General features: G+C 45.1%; 1 protein-coding gene and 1 pseudogene across 2 annotated transcripts in view; both read right to left on the bottom strand.

Moving 5' to 3' along the window:
- Positions 1–222: 222 nt before the first annotated feature.
- Positions 223–7,159, bottom strand: LOC311145002 (annotated as a pseudogene). Its single transcript has 18 exons — positions 7,153–7,159; positions 6,837–6,982; positions 6,612–6,701; positions 6,330–6,511; positions 5,953–6,144; positions 5,723–5,829; positions 5,446–5,556; positions 5,111–5,247; positions 4,726–4,934; positions 4,517–4,613; positions 3,888–4,343; positions 3,668–3,796; positions 3,324–3,509; positions 2,938–3,188; positions 2,502–2,813; positions 2,114–2,304; positions 1,905–1,995; positions 223–958 (listed from the first exon to the last, which is right to left on the bottom strand). The product of its transcript is annotated as an uncharacterized misc_RNA (transcript).
- A 6,623-nt stretch (positions 7,160–13,782) lies between these two features.
- Positions 13,783–27,971, bottom strand: part of LOC311145001 (ras-related protein Rab-5C-like) — a 34,273-nt gene continuing 20,084 nt past the window's right edge. The window contains exons 3-7 of the mRNA XM_084181209.1: positions 18,973–19,339; positions 17,165–17,487; positions 16,720–16,842; positions 16,403–16,496; positions 13,783–14,894 (exon numbers count right to left, since the gene is read on the bottom strand). Of these exons, the coding sequence (XP_084037335.1) occupies positions 14,779–14,894; positions 16,403–16,496; positions 16,720–16,842; positions 17,165–17,487; positions 18,973–19,138 (822 nt within the window). The 5' untranslated portion in view covers positions 19,139–19,339 and the 3' untranslated portion in view covers positions 13,783–14,778. The remainder of the gene's footprint in view (positions 14,895–16,402; positions 16,497–16,719; positions 16,843–17,164; positions 17,488–18,972; positions 19,340–27,971) is intronic.

Here is a 27,971-nt window from a genome sequence, read left to right as displayed (position 1 = left end):
AGGGCACAGGTTAGGGAAAGAAGGAATCTAAAAACACAAGTTCCCTCTACTGCAGGTATGGAAGTAAACATTGGAGGGCTAAGATCGCCATCTTGTGCAAGAGTTTATGAAGACAGGAATGAAGGTGAAATCTATATACTTCTATTATTTATTTCTATTAGTTATCTATTATTTTATTTTTCATTTATAACATTCAATATAGACATGTGCATAGCAGCAAGTTTCAGGCAGTATCAGGAGGGGGCATACGTTTCAGGTTCAAGCTAAAACAAAGACAGTACAGATTCACACAATCAAATTCATGACAAAATATGGACGATGCTGATAGTACTTTGCTAAAAATAGAAAAACTGATAATTTGAGTTAATCTTAGAACAGGGCTGCTAAGTTCATATGCTTTTGCGTGCTTGGCTGCGATGCAGCAGAAGAAACCCACACGTCTCTGGTGAGGGAGGGAGAGAGGACCTTGGGCATAAACAAAGCTGTCGCGCTAATTCTAACCCTGACCATTGTGTAACATGCTTTAGCACACTGCCGCCTCACACCGCCTACAGCAGTGTGGCGGCCAGACCTGATTTACCGGGCCAACCATACCCAAGGCACAGCATCTCTCCCCCGTCATAGGACTACGACACACTTCAGGATCATGCATAAGGAACATAAAAGTAGTCTAGACTAAGCAACACAGACTAAGAGACAGAGAGAGAAAGGAAGAGAAAGGTGAAAACCATGAAAACACCAGTTGTAGTCCTTCTTCCAGTGTAATAGTGTATCAATCGAACATGCCAGGGAACTTGTTATTACAGTACGTGGTGAAGTTAAACTCCTCCACTGTAAAGTCAACGTCCTTCCACTTCTTGGCTAGTTTTCTTCCCTCTGGAGTCTCCATGGCAAAGTTCTCGATGGCCAGAATGGGCAGCAGGGCAATCTCCTTATATACCATTTCCATTCCCCATTGCTGTTCAGATATAAATATATAAACAAATATACTGATGTAGATTTCCATATATAAGCATGTTAAAAGACAATAGAATAGTCCTAGTAACATAAGATAAACGGAAAGGCTGCGGATACAAATTCTACTGGACCTTTCTTCCCGGAGTGTAAAAGTCCCGAAGTTTCTGTGCATGTGCAAGATTCTGTATTTACGCACAGTCTCTGCTCTACTCCTAGAGAACAGGCTATTCTGGCGAATGGTTCTCGTTTAATAAAGTGAGATCAAAGCTGAATCAATTTCTGCAAGATCACATAATGATAGTATTGTACATAACAGAACTGAATATACACTGAGCGTACACAACATAAGGAACACCTTCATAATATTGAGTTACACCCCCCTTTGCCCTCAGAACAGCCTCAATTCATCGGGGCATGGTCTCTACCAGTGTGCCTGGCACCTACTACCATACCCCGTTCAAAATCACTTAAATATTTTGTCTTGCCCATTCACCTCTGAATGGCACACATACACAATCCATGTCTCAATTGTCTCGACGATTAAAAATAATTATTTAACCTGTCTCCTACCTTTCCGCTACACTGATTGAAGTGGATTTAACAAGTGACATCAATAAGGGATCATAACTTTCATGTGGATTCACCTGGTCAGTCTATGTCATGGAAAGAGCTGGTGTTCATAATATTTTGTACACTCAGTTTAATAGCATAGTATAATAATAATAATAATAATATGCCATTTAGCAGACGCTTTTATCCAAAGCGACTTACAGTCATAATACAATAATGTTACTGTAAGACAAAAAACACCACCTCAGGTTTTATAATGGTGACCTTTTTCTCTCATGCAGCCACAACACAACAGCGCGCCACTAGACAAAATATCTGCCTACGGATCCGCAGCCTCGGCCTAAAATAAAAAGCTAGAGATTAACGGCCAACCTCACCCTGCCACAGGCAGCACAGCTGATCACACGGCCTGGCTCCCAGTCCTCAAAAGTCTTCAGAAGGGTCTGCCCATTGGTTTTATAGTACCTCCTGAAAACACACACACATGCACATGTTAACTCCTCACACACAAACACACTGATGCAAAAACACTTCCAATATGTGACAGTGACAGTATCGGGACAGACATTAGAGAAACACAACTTACTCAAAGTCAGGGTTGATGTTGACATGGTGTGCGTTTTCAATTACTTTAATGTCATTGCCGAAGGCCACGAGCACAAAACAGCCTCGACACGAGAGCTGAATGCTAGCAGCACTGAAACGACCCTTCTTCTTGATCTTCAACTGTTCTTTCAACTGTCTGGTCAACAACGCTTCTGTCTGGAGCTCAGTGATCTAATAGTGGAGACAGAGAGAGAAAAGATCTAAAGAAAAGGAGATTAGAGAATGAGGAATTGGCTGCCGGGTTCAAAAGACATATACTGGAAAAAAGGAAAGTGAGTGAGTGTAGGTTTTTCCAAAGAGATGAGATACTTGCAGCGGTAGTACATAGAGAAAGATACCAGCCTCACCACCATGAGGAATAGCCTCACCTTCATTTGGAACTCCCTGGGCTCCATCCTCTGCACTTCGCTGATGGCCCTGCCAGTCAATTCCTCCAGACATTCATTGAGATGTTCCCGACGCACCTCCCGCCCCCCTGCCTGGGCCACCACAGAGTAAACGCTGTCACTCGCCCGAGCCCGGCCACTGGCCTGCTGTTGTGCGATCTCATTGGTCAGCAGCCCATAGCGCACCACCAGGTTGCATTCTGGGATGTCCAGGCCCTCCTCAGCAACGCTGGTGGAGATCAGGAGGTTGAGGGAGCCCTGGCGGAAGTTTTTGATTGTGTCCTTCTGCTCATTCTACAAGCGCACCCACAGAAACACACAAACAGAGGTCAGTTGTTGGTATGACACAGGCATTGGCACTTTCCAACCCACCTTTCTATACCTCCAAAAGTTCTGACTGTGTTTAATGTCAGGTTACCTGGGTCATGTAATTGATGCCGTTGCCAGCGCCTGTCAGAATGGCTGCCCTGATACCAGCACGCTGCAGGGCTGGGTTCTTGGACACCCAGTCATACAAGCAGTGGGTGCTTTTACGGGTCTTGGAGAAGAGGATGCCTCTGGAGTGCTCACCCTGGTCAAACTGCTCCAGCAGGGTGCTCTGAAGCTTCCCCATCTTAGGGTTTTCAAACCGGTCATCGCCTGCCAGTTTCCTCAGCTCCACCTCGTTCTCTGTTGAGGATCAGGACACTGACTATCAATGTTCAGAAGTTGAACTTCCTATACTCTTAATATTCCCAAGAATCACACGCATACAGTATGTGAGAAAGTGGGAGAGATTGTTCCAAGGGAATTGCAGGTTCTCACCCTGGTAGAGTCCAAGCAGGAAGAAGTCGGTTCCATCCATGGCAGTGGAACTCTTGGTGCTATAGTAGGCCACTAGGACCCTAAAGGCATCCACCATGCGCACTGTGTCGTTGATGAGCAGGGCGTCGTTGTACTGACGCAGGTGGAGAGCACACTGGGCCAGTAGTCTGTTCCTGTCCGTCACACCTACACCAGGAAACACACATGCAAAATAGGTTTTAATATGGAATTCAAAAGTATGGCATTGACTGAGGAAGGTTCCTTGTGTGATTTGGTGCATGAAAATGATTCCTATGCTTTGCTTCTATAATGTGGTATTATTTCATATTAAGAGGATGATTTACCCTTCTTCTCCAGAATCACCACGTCTGCCTCATACTCCTGCGTGCCAAACTCCCTGATAGAAAAGGCCCTAAGGCCATGAAGTCATGGATAAACTGCATCATGAACTTCAGGTGATCCCCAAATGGGTCCTGAGACAAAACAACAGGAGTTTGTTGAATTCAAACCAATACCGCTCTCAAGTTCAAAGGCTATATGTTTATAGAACAGAATTGAACTCACCTGAGGTCTTCTGTCAACGATGTCAAACCTTTTCCTGGGTCTGGGGACCTTTTTCTTCAGCTCAGGGGCATACACTTTAGACGACACAATCACTGAGTCCAGGTTGTCACAAATCTGAAGGCGATAAATAACGAAATTAGCTAACTGTAAAGGGTAAACATAAAGTGTTAGATCTAGCTCACATTCCATGAGGGTAGCCCCCTCGTAGTCCTTGATGTAACCAAGGTAACGACTCTTCGTCACTTTGATGTCTTTGGGAAATCCCTGTGATGACAAAACAAGCCAGAGGGGAGAGGTCAGAGGTGAGGTAGAGAGAGAGGTACATGTTATCATCCTATACCATACCTGCTTCTTGAAGTAGCCAATGGCGTACTCATCAGCGTAGGTGAGGAAGTACAGGATGCTGTGCTTGATGTGGTACTCCTTTAGGTGGTTCATCAGGTGAGTACCGTAGCCCTGAAACCACAATGGCAAACAATCAGGGGAAAATGTCGGCCTCTTGGTCCAACACATACATTCAAACTCTGACAGATACCGTGAGTACAATAACAAGCCATTAAGTCCAACTTACCCAGCTAATTTATTTCAGTATTTGTGCTGTTGCATGTAAAGGAGAGGTGTGTCCATACCTTGACTTGCTCTGTAAAGCCCTGGGTTGGGAACATCCTGAAACAGATGCCCCCGATGACACGGCCATCCTTGATTAGGGCCAGCGTCTTGTGCTTCCTGGACAGAGAACAGTCCAAGAGAGTGGGGAGAAATGGTCAAAAAAAGCTCATTTCAAGAAGCTTCACTGAAGACATAACAGGAGAGAGAAACTGTTAAACTGTCTACGTACGGGTCAAACACTAGGCGTGTGATGTACTCTTTGGGCATGCGAGGCAGCTGGTGGGAGAAGACGTTCTGCAAGCCCACCAGCCACATCAGGATCTTCTTGTTGGACTTCTGGGAAAGAGAGTTCCCTATGACATGGAACTCTATGATGCCCCGCCTCTCCTCCAGCCTGGCTGTCTCATCACGAGCAGCATTGGCAGACAGCAGACTCGTCTAGCAGAGAGTGACAGTGATTATCAACATAGTTCATTATTATATTCATTCTAACAAACATCCCGTTTCCATACTTAGATGTTAGACTTGATAAAACATATCAGTCAACATAAATATTCATGTTGCACTGGCGAATGGACATTAAATGACGCGTCTCAGTCTTGGGCAGCACTTACCTCTGGGCCCAACATGGTAGCCGGGTCAGTGATGGTCATCATTACCTCGTTGACCAACTCCATGGGGATGTCGCCCATCACCCTGATCCTCTTGGCGTCCTCCAGGGTCAGAGCTTCTGGAAGCTTCCTCTTCTCTGCTGAGGGGAAACAGTACAAAACATTACTATAACCACCATGAATTTATATGATGTTTATGTGTCTGAGGCTATCACACGGAGGCATTGGAAATACAAGCTCCCACATCAACAGGTAAGACATAAAAACAAACGTCAGCTATTACTTCACACCCAGTACAAAGCAAAAGTTAGCTTGGCGGGGCTGCCAGAGTTACTGACCTGTTATGGGCTCGGCCACGCCAGAGTCCAGCCCCAGACTGCCTAGCGAAGAGCCACTGTTCATGCCCTTAGAGATGGAGGGCGAACCCGACACTGCAGCAGGGCTGATCACTGCCAGGATCAGAAACACAGGACAATGACCGAGACCAGACAGGATTATTGAAAATGGAGAGAGGGAAAAGTATAATATTATCACACATTACATGTTGTACAACCTATAAGTGCCTTTATGGATCTTATGAGAACCACTTATTTAGTTGTAACAGGTACCCCCTACCTAACTGGTGACCCAGCTGGCCCCCCTCTGAGGCAGGCATGGTGAAGTCAGCCTCCCAGATGGGAGAGTTTTCCCCATAGATCTCCTCCTCTAGCATAGACAGAAACCTGGGACACAAACACTTTGTTACAATCCACAGATTCACAGCGTCCATCTCACTCACTCCAGAATCTTGGTTTGATTGTAACTCGAGGGAGAAACACAATAAGTATCAACGTGACACCACGTACTTGGGAAAGTGTGTGAGGATTAGTGTGTGTTTCTCTGGTAGGAGCTTGTCCTTCTCCACTCTGAACTTCTCCAGGAGCTGGCGGCACGTCACGGTGAAGATTGACTTGAGCAGACTGCGGCCAAACACCTGGGTGGTCTCATAGCGCGGCAGGCTGTCGTTACTCTGGGGGACATGGCAGTAGCACAGCCACCTGGGAAACAAGACACAGATTAGATTACAGTAGTTGTGAGTCACTTTTGATGGGAACAAAAGGAGAAGTCAGCAGTGAGACCTCTACATTAACAGAAAATAAACAAGATGCAATACAACAACAAAAAACAAGATGCAATTCATTGCAAAAAAACAAACATTTTCCACAACAGATGTCACACACACCTGGTGTAGTCCACTTTGTAGGCTGTGCCATCATCCTTCTGGGACCGCTGGCGGAACTGTGTGGGAGTCTCCAGCTTCCAGTAGTTGAGGCACAGGAGGAACATCTTGGAGAGCTCAAACATTGTCTGCCTCTCTCTGGGTGCCAGGTGGCTGAATTTGTACTGAACGAAGTTCAACACTCCCTGAGAAACAAAATAAAACAAACTTGTACAAAAAGTATTTTACTGTTGGGCAAGAAGGAAAGAACAGCTTGACAAACAGGTAGGAAGGAGACTTGTCTACCTGCTCTATGTTGGGCTTCTGAAAGGGGGGTCTCCCCAATGATCCCTCCACTATCGGCTGACTCATCTGCAAGATGCATTTTCTCAGCAGCTGGGGGATAGAGATGAAAAGAGAGAGAGGGTCAAGATGTGCAAAGCCAGATATTGACTCCAGTGGCAGGAAAGTGGAGGTTATGGCCATTTACACTTGTCTGTCTGGTTGGAATGGAGGGAAGTGATGTCATACCTTGAAGAGGTAGAAGTAGACCTGCTTGGTGTCAGTGTCCTCCTCCTTGTGCACAGACATAAAGAGGTTCTCCACATCCACCACCATCCCCAGCAGCCTGTTGATCTCCTCCTCTGACACGTTCTCTAGGTGGGACACATGGGCCGCTGCACAGGAGGGGTTCAATAACAGATCAGCATCTTAAAGTGTCAATCAGCAGTTGAAACAATAACAAAGGAACTCCACACAACTGTTTAGGTAAAAAGTTTATGAATGGGGCTGGAGAAAAGTAACTACTCTCAAATTCATAGACAGAGCTACGTATGCAAGGACTGACCATCCATGATATTAAAATGATTGTTTTAACCATGTTTTTAGGCTATACAGTGTTTCTTTACATTTACATTGTTTACAAACATTGGAGTAAAACAAGCTTCTATTTTGGGTTCTGATGGGGTAGGACAGTTGAACTAAGCTCATTAAGCATTTATAAGTTATAGTCTTCAAGAATCAATAGGTACATATCATTAATTTATAAGCACAAAAATTGATGTAGCAACTGCTGACTGCCCCTTTAAAGGGGGAATAGCTAAGGATTGTTACTTTACTACTCACTCAATAAAGAGATGAGGCTGAAACCTACATTGTGCAATTTATATGATCATAATTGCTATTATGGAATAGCATACACATTCTATATCTATGATGTGTATTGATGACATTAGGTTCAGTGTGATCATGAAGCATATCTATCCTTCAAACTAGTGTTGAGTCATAAGGCAGCCTACCCAGTGCATGCCCGCAGCTGCGGCAGGACTCGCTCAGGCTGGCCGCTTGTTGCTGTAAGTCCATACTACGGGTGGCTGTCGGCGGTTGTGGGTTCTTCCAGCCATTGCACTTGCATGTGTCACTAGCCTAAAGATAAGAGGAAAATAAATCAGAAGCCCACACTAGCATAATAAAACAGATTCATGCTAGTTGGCTGCCTAGCTAGCTACTACCAAAGTTGGTTAGCCTTGCTGTTGATAACTATATTCTTGACAGTAACGTTAGCTACGCATGTACGCCATATACATTTATGAAGGATATTATTGCATGTTAGAAACCAAATGCAAATGATAATGGTGTTTTGTTTCTGTTTGTTTAGATGGTTGTGCAAGTAGGGGAAATGGCTAGTTAGCTAGTAATTGTTTTGGTGAACTTGGCTATGCTAGCTAGCCTAGCCATATAGCTAACGTTAGCTATTTAGCTACCTTGCAAGCGGAGAAGACTCCGAGTTTCTCGAGCTTTTTCGCCCGTGGAAAAGCTCTGACTTGGGCTTATTTCTGACTCGCCAGCTGTTGTTGGCTAAGACCTGGTCTGACTGGGTCACTGTTCCCCGATCCAGATCCCGCCCCAGCAGTCCCACCAGACTGAGCTTGATGTAGCCGGGGTTGCAAGACAGCTGAATGGCGGGTAGCTACTGGTAACTTTTAGCAACTGTGGTTAGTTGTTTCCAATGTTATTTCACGCTTAAGAGTACCTGTAATTGAGCCAACTAGCTACCTACCATTCAGCTGTTTTTCTAACTTCATTATCCGAGGCATTAACGTTAGGTGGTTGGTAGCTGCTGTACTTAATTACAGCTACTGATTGCAGTCTGCCACCCAGATAGCTGGCGTTGGGTAAGTTTGGCTTTATACATAGCTTGGGCTTTGTCGAGTAAGGCTTAAACTATGTATTTAGATTGTAGTTAGGTATTATAGGTAGGCATCGTGGGCTGTTGTGGGTAGTTGTTGTATGTAGTTATTGTAGGTTACTTTTGTATTCGGCGGTGCCGGGTGTAACACGAAGCTAGCTAGCTAGCCAACTCACCTCCTGGACTAGCTGGCTAGTAGCTATTAGCAACGGTAGCAACTAAATACAATATCCTTTTAGCCAGCTACATTCATTCGCAGCGACGCCGTTTTTCAAACAAAGTCAACACAGCAGCCATTGCTAGCTAGCCAACACTACCAGCTAGCTGTACTGTAGTAGCTAAATACAATATATTTGTGCTAGCTAGCCAACGTTTAATCATTGCTGCGTTATGAAAGAACTAGACACGGACACGAATTATCTGTTTAGTGTGTTAACACACTATTTGTAGTTTGTTGTAACCAAGTATTGGTGCTAAACTGTGTGTTATTGGATGCTAGCATGCTAGTTAGCTATGGCGTCATAGTTAGCTAGCTGAATAAAGTAAGTTGAGTCTAGTCCTTGAAACATTGAACCGCTGTAGTTTACAACAATTCTAATTTCTAAAGTGGAAGTTGGGAGAGTTTTATTCGGGTGGTTCAGTGAAACAATTATAGTTTCTGAGGTGGAAGTTGGGAGAGTTATATTTTTTTTGGTGAGGGAGGCCTTGCTCTCTCCTTTCCCAGATGTTTAGTTCATTTCATTCCGATCTCCTCTGCATTATTGTAGCCATCTGCTACAGCCTGTCAACTATGCCTCTGCCTATCCCTGTTCTCTCCTCTCCGCACAGGCTACACAAACGCCTCACACCGCGTGGCTGCTGCCTCTCTAACCTTGTGGTCCCTGCACGCACCACACACCTGGAGTTCCAGGTCTCAGGCAGCCTCTGGAACTGCCGTTCTGCTGCCAACAAGGCTGACTTCATCCAAGCCTATGCTACCCTCCAGTCCCTCGACTTCCTGGCGCTGACGGAAACATGGATTACCACTGAAAACACTGCTACTCCTACTGCTCTCTCCTCGTCTGACCATGTGTTCTCGCATACCCCGAGAGCATCTGGTCAGAGGGGTGGTGGCACAGGAATCCTCATCTCTCCCAAGTGGTCATTCTCCATTTTTCCCCTAACCCATCTGTCTATCTCCTCATTTGAATTCCACGCTGTCACAGTCACTAGCCCATTTAAGCTTAATATCCTTGTCATCTATCGCTCTCCAGGTTCCCTTGGAGAGTTCATCAATGAGCTTGACGCCTTGATAAGTTCCTTTCCTGAGGATGGCTCACCCTTCACAGTTTTGGGGGATTTCAACCTCCCTACATCTACATTTGACTCATTTCTCTCTGTCTCCTTCTTTCCACTCCTCTCCTCTTTTGACCTCACCCTCTCCCCGTCCCCCCCCTACTCACAAGGCAGGCAATACGCTTGACTTCATCTTCACTAGATGTTGCTCTTCTACTAATCTCACTGCAACTCCCCTCCATGTCTCCGACCACTACTTTGTATCCTTTTCTCTCTCGCTCTCCTCCAACACTACTCACTCTGCCCCTACACAGATGGTAACGCGCCGCCGCAACCTTCGCTCTCTCTCTCCCACTACTCTCTCCTCTTCCATCCTATCATCTCTTCCCTCTGCTCAATCCTTCTCCCTTCAATCTCCTGATTCTGCCTCCTCAACCCTCCTCTCCTCCCTTTCTGCATCCTTTGACTCCCTGTGTCCCCTATCCTCCCGGCCGGCTCGGTCCTCCCCTCCAGCTCCGTGGCTTGATGACTCATTGCGAGCTCACAGAACAGAGCTCCGGGCAGCTGAGCGGAAATGGAAGAAAACTAAACTCCCTGCCGACCTGGCATCTTTTCACTCCCTCCTCTCTACATTTTCTTCATCTGCTTCTGCTGCTAAGGCCACTTTCTACCACTCTAAATTCCAAGCATCTGCCTCTAACCCTAGGAAGCTCTTTGCCACATTCTCCTCACTGCTGAATCCTCCCCCACCCCCCCTCCTCCCTCTCTGTGGATGACTTCGTCAACCACTTTGAAAAGAAGGTTGACGACATCCGATCCTCGTTTGTTAAGTCTAATGACACTGCTGGTCCTGCTCACACTGCCCTACCCTATGCTTTGACTTCTTTCTCCCCTCTCTCTCCAGATAAAATCTTGCGACTAGTGACTGCAGGCCGCCCAACAACCTGCCCGCTTGACCCCATCCCCTCCTCTCTTCTCCAGACCATCTCCGGTGACCTTCTCCCCTACCTCACCTCGCTGATCAACTCATCCTTGACCGCTGGCTATGTCCCTTCCGTCTTCAAGAGAGCGAGAGTTGCACCCCTTCTCAAAAAACCAACACTCGATCCCACTGATGTCAACAACTACAGACCAGTATCCCTTCTTTCTTTTCTTTCCAAAACTATTGAGCGTGCCGTCTTTAGCCAACTCTCTTGCTATCTCTCTCAGAATGACCTTCTTGATCCAAACCAGTCAGGTTTCAGGACTGGTCATTCAACTGAGACTGCTCTTCTCTGTGTCACGGAGGCTCTCCGCACTGCTAAAGCTAACTCTCTCTCCTCTGCTCTTGTCCTTCTAGACCTGTCTGCTGCCTTTGATACTGTGAACCATCAGATCCTCCTCTCCACCCTCTCCGAGCTGGGCATCTCCGGCGCGGCTCACTCCTGGATTGCGTCCTACCTGACCGGTCGCTCCTACCAAGTGGCGTGGCGAGAAGCTGTCTCCGCACCACGTGCTCTCACCACTAGTGTCCCCCAGGGCTCAGTTCTAGGCCCTCTCCTTTTCTCCCTATACACCAAGTCACTTGGCTCTGTCATATCCTCACATGGCCTCTCCTATCATTGCTACGCTGACGATACACAACTAATCTTCTCCTTTCCCCCTTCTGATAACCAGGTGGCGAATCGCATCTCTGCATGTCTGGCAGACATATCAGTATGGATGACGGATCACCACCTCAAGCTGAACCCTGGCAAGACGGAGCTGCTCTTCCTCCCGGGGAAGGACTGCCCGTTCCATGATCTCGCCATCACGGTTGACAACTCCGTTGTGTCCTCCTCCCAGAGTGCGAAGAGCCTTGGCGTGACCCTGGACAACACCCTGTCGTTCTCTGCCAACATCAAGGCGGTGACCCGATCCTGCAGGTTCATGCTCTACAACATTTGGAGAGTACGACCCTGCCTTACACAGGAAGCGGCACAGGTCCTAATCCAGGCACTTGTCATCTCCCGTCTGGATTACTGCAACTCGCTGTTGGCTGGGCTCCCTGCCTGTGCCATTAAACCCCTACAACTCATCCAGAATGCCGCAGCCCGTCTGGTGTTCAACCTTCCCAAGTTCTCTCACGTCACCCCCCTCCTCCGCACACTCCACTGGCTTCCAGTTGAAGCTCGCATCCGTTACAAGACCATGGTGCTTGCCTATGGTGCAGTGAGGGGAACGGCACCTCCGTACCTTCAGGCTCTGATCAGTCCCTACACCCAAACGAGGGCATTGCGTTCATCCACCTCTGGCCTGCTGGCTCCCCTTCCTCTGCGGAAGCATAGTTCCCGCTCAGCCCAGTCAAAACTGTTCGCTGCTCTGGCACCCCAATGGTGGAACAAGCTCCCTCACGACGCCAGGACAGCGGAGTCACTCACCACCTTCCGGAGACATTTGAAACCCCACCTCTTTAAGGAATACCTGGGATACGATAAAGTAATCCTTCTACCCCCCCCCAAAAAAAAAAATGGTAAAGTGGTTATCCCACTGGCTATAGGGTGAATGCACCAATTTGTAAGTCGCTCTGGATAAGAGCATCTGCTAAATGACGTAAATGTGCCCTTGAGCAAGGCACTTAACCCTAATTGCTCCTGTAAGTCGCTCTGGATAAGAGCGTCTGCTAAATGACTAAAATGTAAATGTAAATGTCTGTGCCGCCGGGTCCGACATATCAAAACGCACGCTTCACTGCAGCCTGTTCCACTCAATGGTACGTATACACATCATTGGTTCCACTCCACCCCTTTTTTGGGTCGCTCACCTCTCCCCTCGCCCTGGATTTGAAGAAAGGCAGTATGGGTACTGTAGTCTCAGTGGCCCCTGCAGTCTGCCTAAAGTATTGAAAGTAGCCGGAATTGTCAAAGTTTGCAATGAAAACATACAAATGCATTTACATAGAACAATACAGAATTACACTGTGTTGAATTAGCTACACTATTTATTGACCACCATTGAGTATAAATTATACTTTAACGATCCAGTAGAGGTCAGTAGAGCACACTAACTTTCTAACTTCAATGAGGACTGTTGTGAGAGGTTCTTGTGTAACATGTAGGATAAATAATCGAAATAACTTAAAATGTGTACTTATCCCTTTGCGTTTGAAATGAAAGGTTTCAGCTTTGGGGCAACAGCTGTTTACAACTAGTCTGGTAAAGTATAATCTGCCCCAGCCATTACTGTCATGTCAGAGAGAGAGCAAAGGGGTTTTGGCCAACTAAATCCACTGGCGGGACGACGACGACCACGACTGTGGAGCAGGAATGTGAGGAATTCAGTCAGACCATAGTGTGAGATTTTTCAGCAGAAAGAATCTCACTGAGCTCAGCTGGCTTCTTAGACTGATGAGGATCTATTGATGAGATTGAGAATTAGAGAAGATCGAGAATTAGAGAACAAAGGCTTCTGTATGACTGGAAACAACTACGGTACGCCCAACATGTCGGTAAAGATACTCATAGCTGTTAGGTGAAAACTAAGTGAAAAATCTTCTACTCGAATACCCATTGTCATACAACAAATGAGAAGACAGGCAGACAATGAGATACCTCCCCCCTTATTTATTGGTAAAATTACAATGTTGTTTTGCTTTGTTTACCCCTGCCCTCCCCATGTCCCCCATCTCACAGCAGTGACAGCTGAAGGTACTGTTGTGCTAATCATTGATGTCATAACAGACGATCCCTCCCCGATATGAAAAAGTAAAAAAAGAACAGAGAAAAAGAAAAGCAAAAGAAACTGATAAAATCTGAAATCACAACAGATGACAGAACCAGTGCACCCCATACCAGAGAATCTTCAGAAACAAAATAATTGTATACAAATAAAAAAGACATCTTTACATGACAAAAATAATTGAGGATGACAAAGTATCATGTTGAGATTGGGAAGGTATTGTATTGACAGTAACTACTGATTGGTTACATATTTGAAGAAAATAATTATACAAATATTTATACAAATAATTATACAAATTATACAACAATAGTTTTCAATACACAATTGTGATTTTGGTCAGGAAAACAAATCTTGCTTTGTGTTTTATTCCACTTTCGTCATTGTATATGAATGATTCAGAGACATTATATTAATACTAAAAATGACTTATTGGTGACAATGATGTTAATGCACTATGTATATGGTTGGATATCATAGATTAATGATTGGAAAACCTTAGGTGGTCTAGTCTTTGAAATCATACTGTTTAACTTGTGCCAAAAATAAGTGAAAGTAATAACAATAATAATAACAATGTAATAGTTCAGTTCATCTACACAACTGCTATATCTGGAAGGAAACAACTGTTCTCCTAACTCCTTATTTGGGGTTGAGGAGTTGAACACTCTCCCTTCTTTTGCCCAAGGGTGACGATCGGGAACAAGACAAAATTAAATCATGAGAATTGCTACATTCACCCACCACCAAACTAAACAGGGTTAGAACAGTGACAGAAGACATACGTTGAAATACTGTAGTATTATGGTAAAGAAATGACAAGAGAGAGGGAGAGACAGAAAGGAGAGGGCCAAAGAGCCTGTTCATTATTCCTCCCAGTTGCGTTTGATTTTTTATTTTTCTTACAGAAATACAGTGAAACAAAGAAGAGCAGTGCTCTGTTATGTGCGATTGGTAAGGATTGATATTTTTTTCCTCCCTAAGTGGGGTTGTTGTTTTTTGCCTGGGTGTTGTCAGATGTCCATAGTTTCGTTGCAGATACTGGGTTGTTATGTCCTCGGATAAGTTAAAACAGTTTTAGGTCATCATGTTGGTCATAATTGTGTCATGTCTGTTGGTCGGATCATTGGAACCTTGGAGTTGTGTGTTGACAGTTGATTGGCCTGTGAGCTGGTTTGCTTATCAGTTGATCAGTGCAGTATTGGTGCATGGGGTTGGTCAGACCGTCGGTTGGTTTGACCGTGGGATGTGTTTGTCAGCTGGTCTGGTCAGTTGGTTGATACTGCAGGTTGGTTGGTGTGTCGGTCCAGTTGGTTAGTTCCCACCTCCACAGCACTTGCTACCACCAGCCTGTGGGGCGGCTTCCTGCAGGTCCACTCCAGCCCGGCCACTGGCTCCACCTGCTGGCTCGTTCTTAGGAAGCTTCTTGGCTACAGGAGAAGGAAAAAAAAGAAACAGTGAGTAGGAAGCCTTCATGGTTTCTACACATTTAATTTGTTCTGGGAAGAAATGTACACCGAGTATACAAAACATTATGAACACCTGCTCTTTCCATGACAGACTGACCAGGTGAAAGCTATGATCCCTTATTGATGTCAATTGTTAAATCCACTTCAAAATCAAGCGTAGATGAAGGAGAGGAGACATGTTAAAGACAGATTTTTAAGCCTCGAGACAGTTGAGACATGGATTGTGTATGTGTGACAAAGGAGATGATTGTGGACTACAGGAAAAAGAAGAGGACCGAGCACACCCCCATTCTCATCGACGGGGCTGTAGTGGAGCAAGTTGAAAGCTTTAAGTTCCTTGGTGTCCACATCACCAACAAACTAAGATGGTCCAAGCACACCAAGACAGTTGTGAAGAGGGCACGACAAAACCTATTCCCACTAAGGAGACTGAAAAGATTTGGCATGGGTCCTCAGATTCTCAAAAGGTTCTACAGCTGCACCATCGAGAGCATCCTGACTGGTTACATCAGTCAGGTTCTACAACTGCTAAAAAGGTTCAACTACAACTAAAAATTGTCAAAGACTACAGCCACCCTGGTCATAGACTGTTCTCTCTGCTACCGCACGGCAAGCAGTACCGGAGCGCCAAGTCTAGGTCCAAGAGGCTTCTAAACAGCTTCTACCCCCAAGTCATAAGACTCCTGAACATCTAATCAAATAGCTACCCAGACTATTTGCATTGGTATTCTTTCTTAAAATTGCATTGTTGGTTAAGGGCTTGTAAGTAAACATTTCACTGTAAGGTCTACACCTGTTGTATTCGGCGCATGTGACAAATAACATTTGATTTGTGTATGTGCTGGGTTTGGATTGTGTATGTGCTGGGTTTTTCACGCTTAACAGTTTGCTGTGTATATCAAGAATGGTCCACCACCCAAAGATCATCGAGCCTACTTGACATAACTGTCGAAAGCATTGGAGTCAACATGGGCCAGCATCCCTATGGAACGCTTGACACCTTATAGAGTCAATGCCCCAAAGAATTTAGGCTGTTCCGAGGGCAAAAGCGGGGGTGCAACTCAATATTAGGAAGGTGTTCCTAATGTTTGATATACTCAGTGTCACGATCGTCATTCATAGAGGAGGACCAAGGCGCAGCGTTGAATGCGAACATTTTATTTATTAGAATGATCACATGATCAAAACAACAAAACTAAAACGTGACGTCCCTGGTTACATAAACAAACCCACACGGAACAAGAAACCACAAATAATGAATGCCTAACGGCTACCTAAGTATGACTCCCAATTAGAGAAAACGAGCTACAGCCGTCTCTGATTGGGAGCCACCCTGGCCAACATAGATATACAACAACTAGAACATAAACAAATGAAAACTCACACCCTGGCTCAACATACTAGAGTCCCCAGAGCCAGGGTGTGACACTCAGTGTATACATGCACACATAATAATGTGGTACACGTACCTATGGCCATAAAGATCTCATTGACGTTCATGGCCGTCTTGGCTGAAGTCTCCATGAAGAGCAAACTGTTGTCATCTGCGTACGCTTGTGCTTCCTACAAAAAAACAAAGGAAGGACAGAGATCTTTAGAGGTCTATCACAAACATATAGATACACTCAGTAATAACCCAACGTTTTGAGAGTTTGTGAGCATTCATGAATATCAACAGAAATGATAAAAATGTCATTTGTAGACATTCTACTGTTTAAACAACCTTAACATTTCCCACTAATAGTCCAGTGGGAGCAGCATCTAACTGTTAGGAGTTCCTCAGTACCTGGAAGTCCACAGCTCTTTTGTTGGAAAGGTCAGCTTTGTTCCCTGCCAGTGCAATGACGATGTTGGGGCTGGCTTGTCGTTGGAGCTCCTTCACCCAGTTCTTTGCGCGTGTGAATGTATCCTGCACAGGAAAAAAACACTTGTGATTTGATGAAATACACTGCTCAAAAAAATTAAGGGAACATTAAAATAACACATCCTAGATCTGAATGAATGAAATAATCTTATTAAATACTTTTTTCTTTACATAGTTGAATGTGCTGACAACAAAATCACACAAAAATTATCAATGGAAATCAAATGTATCAACCCATCAACCCACCGCCAAACCGGTCATGCTGGAGGATGTTGCAGGCAGCAGAACGTTCTCCACGGCGTCTCCAGACTCTGTCACATGTGCTCAGTGTGAACCTGCTTTCATCTGTGAAGAGCACAGGGCGCCAGTGGCGAATTTGCCAATCTTGGTGTTCTCTGGCAAATGCCAAACGTCCTGCACGGTGTTGGGCTGTAAGCACAACCCCCACCTGTGGACGCCGGGCCCTCATACCACCCTCATGGAGTCTGTTTCTGACCGTTTGAGCAGACACATGCACATTTGTGGCCTGCTGGAGGTCATTTTGCAGGGCTCTGGAAGTGCTCCTCCTGCTCCTCCTTGCACAAAGGCGGAGGTAGCAGTCCTGCTGCTGGGTTGTTGCCCTCCTACGGCCTCCTCCACGTCTCCTGATGTACTGGCCTGTCTCCTGGTAGCGCCTCCATGCTCTGGACACTACGCTGACAGACACAGCAAACCTTCTTGCCACAGCTCGCATTGATGTGCCATCCTGGATGAGCTGCACTACCTGAGCCACTTGTGTGGGTTGTAGACTCAGTCTCATGCTACCACTAGAGTGAAAGCACCGCCAGCATTCAAAAGTGACCAAAACATCAGCCGGGAAGCATAGGAACTGAGAAGTGGTCTGTGGTCACCACCTGCAGAACCACTCCTTTATTGGGGGTGTCTTGCTAATTGCCTATAATTTCCACCTGTTGTATATTCCATTTGCACAACAGCATGTGAAATGTATTGTCAATCAGTGTTGCTTCCTAAGTGGACAGTTTGATTTCACAGAAGTGTGATTGACTTGGAGTTACATTGTGTTGTTTAAGTGTTCCCTTTATTTTTTTGAGCAGTGTACATGACAAAGATAGATTTCACAATGGATGTTTGTTTTTCACACAAGAGCTCTATTATATATATCTAGAGAAGTGTCAGTTACGAGAGCAAAGGATACTTGTTGAGGGTTTGAATTTGAATTGTGTCACATGGCTGAGGGAAATGTGCAGCAGCGCTCATAGAGGAAGCCCGCTCCATACTAAAGCTTGGTGACCTTAGACCAGGCAGCTGACGACAGGTTTTAAAAAAAAGAAACAAAATGCTGACTCGTCCTAAGGCTTTGGCTAGTGTAAGCACCGAGCATCCTGTCTCCCCAGCCTCACCCTACTGTGGCTCCTGCTGCATGATGTGACTCGGTGTAAAAAAAAAAACCGCTAAATCATAATGAAAGTTCCCAACATCTGTGTGTAGGTTTAAAACACTAGGTGAAGCTGAAAAGACAGTTACTCATTACCCAACTTTTGCAGTGGAATTCTTTGAATGTTATAGAAACGTGAGCGCTCTTTGAGGACAGGTATCCATCGAGCCATCAAGTATTGGTTTCCAGATGCTATTAGAGAAGTTCCAGGACAAAATCCCATTGTTGACCGACTTCCTTCCTGTTTTAAAGAGTCCACAGAGAGAGACCCCTTTCTCTCTGCTCCACTCCGGCTAGCATTAAGTCAATACATACGTTATTAGACAGATGACAAGTACCTCTTTCTAGCACATATCTATTTTCTGTTTTTAGTTTGAACATTCTCTATAAGGCTTTCTGTGGCCAAGAGTCAGGACATCCCACTCCTTGTGGCATATTTAAAGTGTCAGTCTGAGAGGTTTGGCTGCTCATGCGAGAGTCAGGTGATCAGCTGCCAAGAAATAACTGGTTCTGCAGCTCAGGTCTGCTCCTGATCTGGCCTTGAACACAGCCCCAGTTAAGAAGGCATTGTAAATGGTCTTCCTTCAGTCTACTACACATTCACACTTCCATTCTATTTGATCTTTATAACATGATACTGACTCAACACAAGGACAGCAATAAATCAACACAAACACTAAGCATGACTAAGACACAGTCAGAAGAATAACAATCCCAATGCAAACAGTGTCCCTACTCACCTCCGATGGTGCTCTCCTGGTACTCGTGGAACTGGCCCTTGACGAAGCGCAGCACCAAGCTGGACTTGCCCACCGCTGACTCTCCCAGCAGCACCAGCTTGAACTGGCAGATCTTGTTGCTGGCCGCCGCGCCGTTGGTCCGTGCTGGTCCTCCTCGACCTGCCATGCTGCTGAGCAGAGAGATTCACCAGTGTAAGAGGCTCTTGGTGGAGGATGAGGCTGCTCTAGGTGGGTGTGTCTGGGGCGGAGGACTGGGGCTCTGAAGCTGAGCAGGTGCTGGAGCTGAGACAGGCCAGGCGAGGGTGGGCTAAGCTGGGTCAGGAGAGTCAAGGCGGGCTGGAGGAAGAGGGGACTTCACCTGTGGGGGCTGGAAGAAAGAACAGACTGTGACTAATAACATCACAAGTTGGCGGCCAGTATGATACAGGAAAACTTAAGTAAAGTAGAGTGCCTTCAGAAAGTATTCATAACCCTTGAATTATTCCACATTTTATTGTGTTACAGCCTGAATTCAAAATTGATTAAATCATTTTTTTTGTTCTCAACCACCTACACACACAATACCCCATAATGACAAAGTGAAAACATGTTTAGAAAATGTTACTCATTTATTGAAAATTAAATAAAGAAATATCTAATTTACATATGTATTTACAACCCTGAGTCAATACTTTGTAGAAGCACCTTTGGCAGCGATTACAACTGTGAGTCTTTCTAGGTAAGTCTCGAAGAGCTTTCCACACCTGGATTGTGCAACATTTGCCCATTATTCTTTTCAAAATTCTTCAAGCTCTGTCAAATTGGTTGATGATCATTGCAAGACAGCCATTCAAGTCTTCCCATACATTTTCAAGTAGATTTAAGTCAAAACTAACTTGGCCACGCAGGAACATTCACTGTTTTCTTGGTAAGCAACTCCAGTGTAGATTTGGCCTTGTGTTTTAAGTTCTTGTCCTGCTGAAAGGTAAATTCATCTCCCAGTGTCTGGTGGAAAGCAGACAACCAGGTTTTCCTCTAGGATTTTGCCTGTGCTTAGCTCCATTTTGTTAATTTTTTTATCCTGAAAAACTCTCCAGTCCTTAACGATTACAAGCATACCCATAACATGATGTAGCTTAAAAATATGGAGAGTGGTACTCAGTAATGTCTTGTATTGGATTTGCCCCAGACATAACACTTTGTATTCAGGATAAAAAGTTAAATGCTTTGCCACATTTTTTGCAGTATTACTTTAGTGTCTTGTTGCAAACAGGATGCACATTTTGGAATATTTGTATTCTGTACAGGCTTCCTTCTATTCACTCTGTCAGTTACGTTAGTATTGTGGAGTAACTACAATGTTGTTGATCCATCCTCAGTTGTCTCCGCCATTAAACTCTGTTTTAAAGTCACCATTGGCTTCATGGTGAAATCCCTAAGCGGTATCCTTCCTCTCTGGCAACTGAGTTAGGAAGGTCGCCTGTATCTTTGTAGTGGCTGGGTGTATTGATACACCATCCAAAGTGTAATTCATAACTTCACCATGCTCAATGGGTTATTCAATGTCTACCAACAGGTTCCCTTCTGTGCGAGGCATTGGAAAGGGACCTTACAGATAATTGTATGTGTGGGGTTCAGAGATTAGGTAGTCATTCAAAAATCAGGTTAAACACTATTATTGCACACAGAGTGAGTCCATACAACTTATTATGTGACTTGTTAAACAAATGTTTACTTCTGAACTTATTTAGGTTTGCCATAACAAAATGGGGGGGGGGGGGGGGGGGGGGGGAGTATTTGATCCCCTGCTGACTTTGTATGTTTGCCCACTGACAAAGACATGATCAGTCTATATTTTAATGGTAGGTTTATTTGAACAGTGAGAGACAGAATAACAACGAAAAAATCAAGAAAAACGCATTTTAATGAGGGAAATAAGTATTTGACCCCCTCTCAATCAGAAAGATTTCTGGCTCCCAGGTGTCTTTTATACAGGTAACGAGCTGAGATAAGCGTGTGTATAAGCGCTATAACAAAAATGCAATGTACAGTAGTAGAAATATTAGAATGAGCTATGTGAATAATACAGTATATGAATACACAGTGTGAAAAACAGTATAAAAGAAACGGGAAGTGTCCAGTGTTTAATGTCTCTATGTACATGGGGCAGCAGAGTTGGCTGCTTGTGTACAGTTGAAGTCGGAAGTTTATATACAGTGAGGGAAAAAGTATTTGATCCCCTACTGATTTTGTACGTTTGCCCACAGATAAAGAAATTATCAGTCTATAATTTTAATGCTAGGTTTATTTGAACAGTGAGAGACAGAATAACAACAAAAAAATCCAGAAAAACACATGTAAAAAAATTTACAAATTGATTTGCATTTTAATGAGGGAAATAAGTATTTGACCCCCTCTCAATCAGAAAGATTTCTGGCTCCCAGGTGTCTTTTATACAGGTAACGAGCTGAGATTAGGAGCACACTCTTAAAGGGAGTGCTCCTAATCTCAGTTTGTTACCTGTATAAAAGACACCTGTCCACAGAAGCAATCAATCAATCAGATTCCAAACTCTCCACCATGGCCAAGACCAAAGAGCTCTCCAAGGATGTCAGGGACAAGATTGTAGACCTACACAAGCCTGGAATAGGCTACAAGACCATCGCCAAGCAGCTTGGTGAGAAGGTGACAACAGCTGGTGCGATTATTCGTAAATGGAAGAAACACAAAATAACTGTCAATCTCCCTCGGCCTGGGGCTCCATGCAAGATCTCACCTCGTGGAGTTGCAATGATCATGAGAACGGTGAGTAATCAGCCCAGAACTACACGGGAGGATCTTGTCAATGATCTCAAGGCAGCTGGGACCATAGTCACCAAGAAAACAATTGGTAAGACACTACGCTGTGAAGGACTGAAATCCTGCAGCGCCCGCAAGGTCCCCCTGCTCAAGAAAGCACATATACATGCCCGTCTGAAGTTTGCCAATGAACATCTGAATGATTCAGAGGAGAACTGGGTGAAAGTGTTGTGGTCAGATGAGACCAAAATTGAGCTTTTTGGTCTAAACTCCACTCGCCGTGTTTGGAGGAAGAAGAAGGATGAGTACAACCCCCAAGAACACCATCCCAACCGTGAAGCATGGAGGTGGAAACATCATTCTTTGGGGATGCTTTTCTGCAAAGGGGACAGGACGACTGCACCGTATTGAGGGGAGGATGGATGGGGCCATGTATCGCGAGATCTTGGCCAACAACCTCCTTCCCTCAGTAAGAGCATTGAAGATGGGTCGTGGCTGGGTCTTCCAGCATGACACCGACCCGAAACACACAGCCAGGGCAACTAAGGAGTGGCTCCGTAAGAAGCATCTCAAGGTCCTGGAGTGGCCTAGCCAGTATCCAGACCTGAACCCAATAGAACATCTTTGGAGGGAGCTGAAAGTCTGTATTGCCAGCGACAGCCCCGAAACCTGAAGGATCTGGAGAAGGTCTGTATGGAGGAGTGGGCCAAAATCCCTGCTGCAGTGTGTGCAAACCTGGTCAAGACCTACAGAAAACGTATGATCTCTGTAATTGCAAACAAAGGTTTCTGTACCAAATATTAAGTTCTGATTTTCTGATGTATCAAATACTTATGTCATGCAATAAATAATTACTTAAAAATCATACAATGTGATTTTCTGGATTTTTGTTTTAGACTCCGTCTCTCACAGTTGAAGTGTACCTATGATAAAAATTACAGACCTCTACATGCTTTGTAAGTAGGAAAACCTGCAAAATCGGCAGTGTATCAAATACTTGTTCTCCCCACTGTATGTGTATCTTTGTGTAGGGGTGGCATGTGCCCTTTTTGATAAGAAGGGCACTTTTCCTCCCCTGCCTGACTTGTGTGGATCCCCATGAGCGAAAGAGAAAGAGAGAGAGGAAGAGAGAGAGCAAAGAAAAGTGAGAGATGGAGTGGGGAAAGAGGAGAGAGAGAAACATGAAGGATGGAGTGTGAGAGAAAATGGAGAGATGAAGAGAGGAAGAGGTTGAGGAAGAGCATGCGGTCTCGTGTCTGTTGGTCTGTATGATTCGCTGCGGTGGGTCAGAGGCTTTCACACGCCTTTATGAATGCTTATTTTGAGCGGAGCCCGTGCTGCCCTAATCTTTAGCGCTCGCCTGAATGAGAAAGCTGATTAAAACCCAATTATATGCTTCAGATTTGGCCTCTAGTAAAGCCTTGGCTGATTGGACACGCTCAGAGTTTGGACTCAGGCCTGGGTGCATGGGATGCCTTGGGTCCCAGTGAACCATGGCTGAGCCGCAAATGGCACCCTATTCCATATATAGTGCACTATTTTTGACCAGAGCCCTATGGGCCCTGGTCAAAAGTAGTGCACTAAATAGGAAATACGGTGTCATTTGGGATGCAATCCATGTGTTTCTGTGGTTGAGGACACAATGCCTTGACGTGCACTGTACTGTGTGAGGACGATAGGGTGCGTGTGGTATGTGAATGTTGGTGTGTGAGTGTTTGTGTGTGTATGTGAATGTGTTTGTGTGTGTGTATATAACTTGTGTTTGCTGTTGTAGATACAGTGTTAAGATTTGCGTTGGGATTGTGTGTGTTTAAATTAAAATAGAACAGAATAGAATCCACTCTAAGCTTTAGTTACTGTACTAGAGGAAGGGGACAGCTTGTTACAGTAGGACTTATATCCTTGTCATTATATCTCTCTTCAATGTCCATAACGCCCCCTTTCTTTTCCACATCAGACTATTCTGTGGAGTATATGATGCAATTGTATAGGTTTGACAATATTAAATTCCCTAAAAAGTCCTATGGGACTGGTATGTTTCTCTATCCTGACAGCCAGTACAGTGTGTGTGTGTGTGTGTGTGTGTGTTTGTGTGTGTGTGTGTGTGTGTGTGTGTCAGTCAGTAGGGGGTTTATATCTCATATAAATGCACTGGGGAGGTAGAGGAAGATGGAGGCAGGAAGTGGTGGCTGGTGTCACTTTGAATCGGAGGACGGGCTCATAATGACTAGTAATTAATGGAACAATATCAAACATATACCGTTCCATTTATTGAATTCCATTCATTAATATGAGCCCCCCCCCCCCCCCCCCCCACTTCTTACCAGCCTCCTGGGAGACACAGCAGGGTTCTATGATGAGTGAATGTGTTTCTCTACTGCTGTGTCCTTCACATCTCACAGGACGTCACTGCTATTAATGGTGACTCCATTACTGTGTGACCTCCTGACGGACAGGGACATGACCATAGTGTCAACACTAACATCAACACTGGTTCACGTTCATAGACTCCAACCATTTACACTATCCCATCCTTTTCAGTCACAACTCACTGCCATTGGTTTTGCTAATAGGCCTTTTTCCTATCTCCTGGACTAGGTAGTTCTGCCCTCCAGCCCCCTGTGTCCTATCAATAACAGAGAAGAGAAGAGAAGAGAAGAGAAGAGAAGAGAAGAGAAGAGAAGAGAAGAGAAGAGAAGAGAAGAGAAGAGAAGAGAAGAGAAGAGAAGAGAAGAGAAGAGAGAGAAGAGAGAGAAGAGAAGAGAAGAGAAGAGAAGAGAAGAGAAGAGAAGAGAAGAGAAGAGAAGAGAAGAGAAGAGAAGAGAAGAGAAGAGAAGAGAAGAGAAGAGAAGAGAAGAGAAGAGAAGAGAAGAGAAGAGAAGAGAAGAGAAGAGAAGAGAAGAGAAGAGAAGAGAAGAGAAGAGAAGAAGAGAAGAGAAGAGAAGAGAAGAGAAGAGAAGAGAAGAGAAGAGAAGAGAAGAGAAGAGAAGAGAAGAGAAGAGAAGAGAAGAGAAGAGAAGAGAAGAGAAGAGAAGAGAAGAGAAGAGAGAGAGAAGAGAAGAGAAGAGAGAGAAAGAAGAGAAAGAGAAGAGAAGAGAAGAGAAGAGAGAGAAGAAGAGAAGAGAAGAGAAGAGAAGAGAAGAGAAGAGAAGAGAAGAGAAGAGAAGAGAAAGAGAAGAGAAGAGAAGAGAAGAGAAGAGAAGAGAAGAGAGGAGAGGAGAGGAGAGGAGAGGAGAGGAGAGCTAGACTCCTAGTCTTTGTGACAAGGTCAAGGTCACCTCTGCCAGGACGATCGCACCTGGTCACTGTCTATCCGAGAGATGAGCTCTCTCTGTGTGTGTGCATACGTGTGGTGGTTCAGGAGGCATCCTGACAAGTATCCCCTCCCTCCCCCTCCTTTTCTCTCCATCTTGCCTCACTTTATTATTAGTGGCAGCTACAGGGGCAGTGGAGCGGAAAATTCCCATCGAGAAACAAACCGGCATCTGCATATTACAGCCCTGTTTCACGTCTGCCATGAGCGAATAAATTAACACATGAATAACAATGAAAGTCACCGGCGAGTTGCCTCTAGCGCTCTAAGAGGCTGCGCCGTGTGCTAGTCTGGAGGAGAAGAAAGTTGTCTTTTAAGTGGAGGAACAGTGAAGCAAAGTGGTGGGAGGTTGAGCACTAGCATATTTGGCATATGACACAGAGTAGGCTACAAGGAGTGGAATGTTAGCTAAAAAGAATGGTACCCAGGCTAACCAGATCTGTCTGCCAATCAAAGATGACGAGCGTGACCATGTGATTCAATTAAAGAGAGTCACAAACAGAACTGTGTGTGTGTGTGTTTGTGTGTTCATTCACAGGGTCCACTGACAGAGAAACACTGTCATCTTGCCTAATTGCCAATGAGATGAGATATCTATTTCAGGGTTTGTTTTGTGCAATACATGGCAGTCCCTCTCTATGTCTGTCTGTGAGGCCTAGTCAAGGAAAGCGTTTACCACTGGAGTTTAGACGGTATCCTTCCTCCTTCCAGATCAGACGTGACGGATGGTAAGTGTGTGTGAACTTTGAGCTAGTACAAACTTCCAATGGCCATCTATCATGTGTCCATTACTGGGCAGCCCCGCTTCACTGGGTAAATGACAGTGTTTATCTGTGTCCCCCCTCCCTCCCTCCCTCCCTCCCCTTCATCCATTTGCCTCCCTGTCTTTCCTTTACTCAGTGTCCCCTTTATCAGCCTCTATCTCCCACCGCACAGCACCTCTCTCCCCCATTATCCCTCTATCCCTCTATCAGAGGTACTAAGCCACTCTGGTGTAATCTGGGTCTTCTTAGGGGCCATAACACCCTCATATTTGACACATTCATCCCACCACACTCCTTCAAAAACATATTAACTGAGCTGCTGTCTGATCAATGTACCTGCTGATCATTAAGTCTGCTGTGTTGCCTTGGACTTTTCTGCTCGAACCCACTGTGAATTTCTTATTGTTGTATTTTTGATGAATTTGTACCTTTCCTCTGTGTAGTGTGTATTTTTCTTTTTTTGTGGTATTGCGTGTTGTCCTGTTCACTGTTGCAATGTTATGACTATTGGCCAGGTCGTTATTGTAAATGAGAATTGGTTCTCAATTGACTTATTTGGTTAAATAAACGTGAGAAAATGTTTTATGGGGCCTGGAGGATGGATAATATGCTGCAGGAAGAGAGGGGGAAGTGAGGCCTTGTACTGCCCAGAAACACAGCCTTTCTTTGGGCTTTCTCACCAAGGGCCTGGGGTGGAGGGGGTGGAGTGGTGGACATCTCCAGTAGCGGGGGGCAACCAAACAGACAAGGCTGTTATGATGACTAGACATCCATTACAAACAGAGAATGGAACAGGATGTTGAACACAAACATATATAATTCTATGGTTGAACACTGCATGAGGTCGGTTTGATAAGAGAGAAAATGTGTTAAAAAGGGAACTGAGGAAAAGTAGGGATTGATATTCTGTGACATTTAAGAAAGTGGCACACCGTTCTATTAATTTGACAGAGCGCTGTGTGACAACAAAAGCTTTGGATATGCTTTGGATATTTATACTAGATAATAACAGATAGTGAGTATGGCCTAGTCTCCACAGGACAGACCGACAGACAGACAGGCAAACAGTCAGACAAGACATACAGACAGGCAGACATGGGTAAACAGTAAAGACAGACAGACGTGTGGTGGTCTATTCCTTCTCCTCTCCGTACCGTCTCCCTGCTCCAGACTTTTCCCGCTCCACTGGGCCCTGCGTGCCGATCCGAAACACAACCTTTTCCCAGAGTCTAAACCGGCGGGACACGAAGGACCAAACCCCAGGGCGAGGGGGGCAGAGACAGAGTACATGGCTACATAGCCAAACGTCATTTATGGAAATAGAAATGTTGGCATATGCTATGAGGAGACAGGGAAGGTTTCTGTATTAGAGATTATCGATTATATTAGAGATATTCTTTCACTGGAGTCTTCTATTGACGGCATAGGGATATGTACTGTCTCCCGAGTGGCGTAGTGGTCTAAGGCACTGCATCGCAGTGCTAGCTGTGCCACTAGAGATCCTGGTTCGAATCCAGGCTCTGTCGTAGCCAGCCGCGACCGGGAGACCCATGGGGCGGCGCACAATTGGCCCAGCGTCGTCCAGGGTAGGGGAGGGAATGGCCGGCAGGGATGTAACTCAGATGGTAGAGCATGGCGTTTGCAACGCCAGGGTTGTGGGTTCAATTCCCACGGGGGGCCAGTATGAAAAATAAAATAATGTATGCACTCACTAACTGTAAGTCGCTCTGGATAAGAGCGTCTGCTAAATGACAAAAATGTTTTTAAAAATGTATGTGGCTGACAGACACATCAGATGGACCGATCAGGGACTGACTAGCCACATGTGGTGATACCCAGGGCTTAAGGTGTGTCTCGACGCTGCTGCAAACAACATGACACGTGCACACACGCATACGCACACTATGACACATACATGTCCAAAGGCACAGTGAGTGAGGAAAGTCATTTCCCTCCACAGGGAATAAATAAAATGGGAAAATGGCGAGGCGGCACAAAAATAAAACGCAGATGCGCAAATGCATTCATGCAGAAAATCCCAGCCTTTAATCCAATCCCTCACGCTTTATTAAAACAGAGTGAGAGAGAGAGATAGAGACAGACAGGGACCATGAAGAGACACACACTGACTCACACATGCAGAC

This window comes from Coregonus lavaretus (assembly GCF_964263955.1).
Source record: "Coregonus lavaretus genome assembly, chromosome: 17".
NCBI classification, from domain to species: domain Eukaryota; kingdom Metazoa; phylum Chordata; class Actinopteri; order Salmoniformes; family Salmonidae; genus Coregonus; species Coregonus lavaretus.
This window is presented reverse-complemented; position numbering and strand designations above follow the sequence as displayed.